The 5484-nt window shown below is 39.1% G+C and overlaps 1 protein-coding gene across 1 annotated transcript in view; it reads right to left on the bottom strand.

The window, feature by feature from the left end:
• LOC107732721 (WD repeat-containing protein 26-like) overlaps positions 1–5284 on the bottom strand; it is a 21356-nt gene extending 16072 nt beyond the window's left edge. The window contains exons 1-2 of the mRNA XM_016544137.1: positions 4688–5284; positions 2992–3091 (exon numbers count right to left, since the gene is read on the bottom strand). Coding sequence (XP_016399623.1) covers positions 2992–3091; positions 4688–4938 — 351 coding nt within the window. The 5' untranslated portion in view covers positions 4939–5284. The remainder of the gene's footprint in view (positions 1–2991; positions 3092–4687) is intronic.
• Between the last annotated feature and the right edge of the window lie 200 nt (positions 5285–5484).

Raw genomic sequence — 5484 nt, 5'->3', positions numbered from 1 at the left:
CATCAATTACTGCTTTATTTAATCAGAAACACAGTCTAAATATTATATGTGTATTTTGCTTTAATTTTATTAGAAATAGGTCAACAGCGCCCCTTATGGAATTAAAACTCCTTACTGAGCGGGCTTTAGGACCCGGGGGAGGCTGCCGCTGCACGTGCTATTACTGTTTACTCTATCATACACCGAATGCGTCAATCTGTACGTGCATTCTCAGTTTAAATGCAGAGATACAAAACAGTGAATCTAATCACCATTCAGGCAAAACTTTGCTTCAAGAATGAGCCACAATGCTGACATGATCTAATAACACTGTTGACGTGATCTAATCGTTAGCACACCCTGAGCACATGCGAGTTAACGCATTCCTCTTATCGGCGAGACATATCGGCATAATTTTTCATATCGGGCCGATGCCGATATTTACATTTAAAGCCATCATCGGCCGATTCCGATATTGGTTCGATAATATCGTCCATCCCTAGTACTTATTACACTGTAACAAGCTCACCTTAAAAGAAATTGTACCAAAAAAATTTACACAAATATTTAATTTTATTTTAGTATAAATTTTACCAGTACTCAACACTTTGTATACATTTTGAAATTTTTTTTAACTCTGTAACAGGAGTGGCAGCATGCAGGCAGAATTTCTTTCAAAGGTTAGAGTAAAGTTGCTTTCTCATAATAGGCCACCTATGAATATGTAATAAAAAATAAAAAAAAAACGAGAAAATGACATTCAGTTAATGTCCTGGGAAGTGAAAAGCTGCTTGTTTGTAAGAAACAAATCCATCAAGACGTTTTTAACTTTAAACTGTTGCTTCTGGCCATAATGCATAAAAATGCTTACTCAAGTGAAAAAGTCCATCTTCTGTTGTCCTCTCACAACAAATATGCTGCTGGATTTTAGGATCTGTCTTAGACTTTTTTCACTTGTAAACGGTGCTTGATCTGTGCAGATTTCTCTCCTGATGCAAGATGACTTTTTCACAATATTATTGATAGGATTTGTTTCTTAAAAACACTGATGGAGTGGTGTGGATTACTTGTGGATTATTGTGATGTTTTTATCAGCTGTTTGGACTCATTCTGACGGCACCCATTCACTGCAGAGGATCCACTGGTGAGCAAATGATGGAATGCTACATTTCTCCAAATCTGATGAAGAAACAAACTCATCTTGGATTACCTGAGGGCGAGTACATTTTCAGCAAATGTTCATTTTTGGTTGAACTATTCCTTTAATAATTTAATTGAAGACTATGGGTGGAGACTATTCTTATTGCATTTACTATCCTCTAAAGAAGGGGTGTCAGACATACGGCCCACTCCGGCCCGTGGTATGATTTGGACAATAATATAAAATAATAAATAAAATATTATTTTGAAAATTAAATAAAGTGTATTCCCTACAATGTTTTATTTTTTATTTAAAGTGGAAAAATGGCTCATTTATTTGCGTTAATGCTACGCCGTCGGGACGTCTACCACACATTTTAGGGAAAAATCACGATTTTATCACGATTCTTTGTCACGTTGGTTTTTACTATGTTGCAAGTTGTCTATGCAGTACAGTCAAACTAATTTCCCTATTTTAAAAACAAAGCCTTATAAGGTAACAAAATATAAAATAAAAAAGAATGGCAGACATTTAGGCCAAAGTGGGAGAAGATAAAAATCTGTCATTATTTTATCTTTGTTATTAAAAAATAAGAATGTTGAGAGTAAATAAAGACATTCCAGTCGCATCCCATCTGCATGCCACAAACATTGTTTTTTCCTTCTGTAATGTAAAGACTTGAACATTTCCTAGACTCTAGGGATGCACCGATACCATTTTTCAGAACTGATCCGATCCAACCCAATATCAAAAATTCTGAGTATCGGCCGATACCGATACCAGCACCGTTTTTTTTTTTTAATCAATGTAGAATTTCTATACCTCTACTGCATGTTGTGTTTACTTGTGTTATCTTTGACTAATATTTAAATTTGTTTGATGATCTGAAACATTAAAGTGTGACAAACATGCAAAAAAAATAAGAAATCAGGAAGGGGGCCAACACTTTTTCACACCACTGTAAATATATATTATAAAATTAAAAGACATTTATTTTAAATGTAGAGCACAGTAATGAGGCAGCAACATATGATAGATAGGACAGAACAAGAAAGGCTATTAATAATCTTTCATCTTGCAAAAGTCTTATAACATGACAGGCTCCAATACAGAGCGGCACAAAGCGCTTATGCACATCTCGTGCACAGAATGATGCACTTGAAGCAACACAGAGTCACGGCGAGCAGCGCTTCGCATAGAAAAGTTCAAAGCACAAAGGGAAGAGATATTGATGCGTAGTGTAATATATCTGTGCAATAGTCTCTTTTCTTTTAACAGTTTTAAATTTCAGTTACTGGGCATGTTAAGAACAATTCATACATTGTGCTCTCTACTCCAGTGTTGTGATCTAACAGACACCCGGTAGAAAGTAACATGATATAGAAACAGCACTAAACTCCAGCAAGATAAAGTCCTTTTATGAAAAACCATTGATCTTTATCTACAGATCAAGTATAATAATAGGAACATTGAATCCTCTTGGACAGAGTTTTATTGTCTTGACTGTCATAACCGAACGCGACACGCAGTTTTAATGCTGAAAGGAGGATGACAGACAGCCGCAGCGGAGAGAAGAGTTTACGGGAACTTGAATTTAATGACTTCAATATTCATCTGTACCTCACATTAAACTATGGAACGGATTCAGAACATTTGGAATATAGTGCACAAAAACTTTATGGTGCTTTATAATGTTTTTGTGCCTTTCGTGGCTTAACAATAACACAATAGTATACGCACATTAATGGATTTGGATCCATCTCGTCTGACCGATACCCGATCCGGCAGAAAATGGCAGTATCGGAGCCGATACAGATACCGATTATCGGATCGGAGTGTCCCTATCCTAGACTGGCTACATGAAGACTCACCTTTTCCCATTCTCCCTCCATCACATGATTCCTGAACTTGGTAGCAGCAGGATGCTCAAGTCTACAGTCTGATTCCTGCATCAACAGGTCCACTGTTTGACTGAAACAAAAAGAAAGATGCTAATGAATATTGTGAAGTGGATTCATACTCGTTTCACATGATAGCCTCAGGATTAGAGATTTGATTCAGCATTTTATATTCTTGCGCACACACACATAGACAGAGTTCCAATCTCCTGGCAACAAGAAGTCAGTGTTTGATTCATGAACACAATAATTAACATAAACTCCTGAACATGTCATTTCCTAGAAAGGAACACCACTCCCACTCAATTCAATACAAACTGTGTGGAGCACCAATTCACCTGCTTTTCTACACAGAAAACAGAAAACAGGTAAGTTTATGCTAGGCAAGACAGACTGCAATAAAACTAGTTTACCTTGCTTTTACCTTGTCGACAATAACAATTGAACTAGTAAACTAATACACTAGACATGTTTATATATACACATATGGGTGTGTTTTTTTTTTCAACATTTCAAATTCAGATTTTATAAAAAAAAAAACATTTTTTCTTCTTTTTGTTATATGAAGGTCTTACAGGACTTGTGTACTAGCCTATGTCGCAACATATACTGTATTTGATAAAACTATATTATATTATAGTGTCTGGCAGTTTAGAGCAACAATAGCATGAAAATATAAAAATACCACTGCGATATCATGAAAACAGACATCATTATGCAATCATAACAGTCACTATTATTACACTATTATTAAAGCAGAAAAACACCACTGACACTATCATGAAAACACAAAAACACTTTTGACAATACCATGAAAGCACCACTGAAAACAAACAAACAGACAAAAATCAACAACATGTTACAAAATACCACTGACACCACCTTGAAAGCACAAAACCACTGACACCATTATGAAAACAATAACAGCACTGACACGCTACAAGAACACTACTGACACCATCATGAAAGCACAAAAACACCACTGACACTGTTATTAAAAAAACACTAACACCACTGACATGGCAGGAAAACACCACTGACACTGTTATAAAAAACACTAATACCACTGACATGGCAGAAAAACACCACTGACATGTTACAAAACACCACTGACACGGTTATGAAAAACACTAACACCACCGACATGGCACATAAACAACACTGAAATCTAAGAAAAATCCACTGACATGTTACAAAAAAACACTGACACTGTTATGAAAACAATAACAGCACTGACATGCTACAAGAACACCACTGACACCATCATGAAAGCACAAAAACACCACTGATACTGTTATTAAAAAAAACACTAACACCACTGACATGATACAAAAACACCATCAAGACAGCACAAACAAACAACAGCACTGACACCACCATGAAAGTACAAAAATCACCTCTGAAAAATAAAATATTAAAAAAATAACAGCACTGACACGCTACAAGAACACTACTGACACCATCACAAAAGCACAAAACACCGCAATCGTTCAAACATAACAACATCAGTGACACATTACAAAATCACAACTGACCGCATCGTGCAAGCACAACCACACGACGGACAGATTCAGGAAAGCCGCACTGACAGCATCATGGCTTCATGTCGTCTGACCAATCCAATAATAACCCGATGATAAGGCGCTGATCGCGGCTGAGCTTCACTTACTTGAGTCCTAACCCGTGGAGATGCTGTCCTATGAGCCGGATCACATCCTCGTCGCTCTGGGACAGTCGTTTCTTCTTCTTCATGCTGGTGTCTGACGCCGGGCTCTCGGTGGACGGTAGCCCGTTATTAGCGGAGGACAGCAGCCCGTTGGAGTGCACAGCTTCCGCGGCGGAGGACGAGGACTCTCCGTTCCTGCAGGGCAGCTGCGGCTCCGGCTCCGGCTCTTGTCCTCCTGTCCCGTTGGCCTGCATCTTATAAAACGCGTTTACAGTGGCGGATCTGTGCGACTGCGACCTGTTATTGAGACGGATGGCCGAGTGCTGGTGGGGGGTTGGGAAAGACGCCGCAGAGAGGCCCGTGATCCCGGCAGCAGACGCCCCGCTCTCTCCTGCTCCCTCCGCCGCCGAGCCTCGGCTTTTCTTCCGCGGGGGCGGCGAAGCTCCGCCGGTTTCCGAGTCGGAGGAGGAGGCAGCGGAGGCCAGAGTTTCCTCACCGGCAATGTCAGAGTCGAGACGCCTCACAGGCTCGATATCAGCGCGATTACAGACACGGAAGCCGCCGCCGCCGCCGCTCGCTGCTCTTGTTATTGTTTGTCAGAGAACAAACTCTCTAGAATCACAAAAAAACAAAAAAAAAAACTCTATAGAATCATATAAAGCCACACTCAAGAAGAGAGCTGGCTTCAAGTTATTGTTGTACAGTCTAACAAAAAGTACTGACGCTGTCAGATAGCAATACAGTTAAAACTTACTGAATGATTAAACAAGAACGCCATGAAGCGGTATTAACAACTTGTT

This window comes from Sinocyclocheilus rhinocerous, unplaced genomic scaffold, assembly GCF_001515625.1.
Source record: "Sinocyclocheilus rhinocerous isolate Xijiao unplaced genomic scaffold, SAMN03320098_v1.1 scaffold369, whole genome shotgun sequence".
Classification (NCBI taxonomy): Eukaryota; Metazoa; Chordata; class Actinopteri; order Cypriniformes; family Cyprinidae; genus Sinocyclocheilus; species Sinocyclocheilus rhinocerous.
Note: the sequence above shows the minus strand (reverse complement) of the source record. Positions and strands in the feature narration are given on the sequence as shown.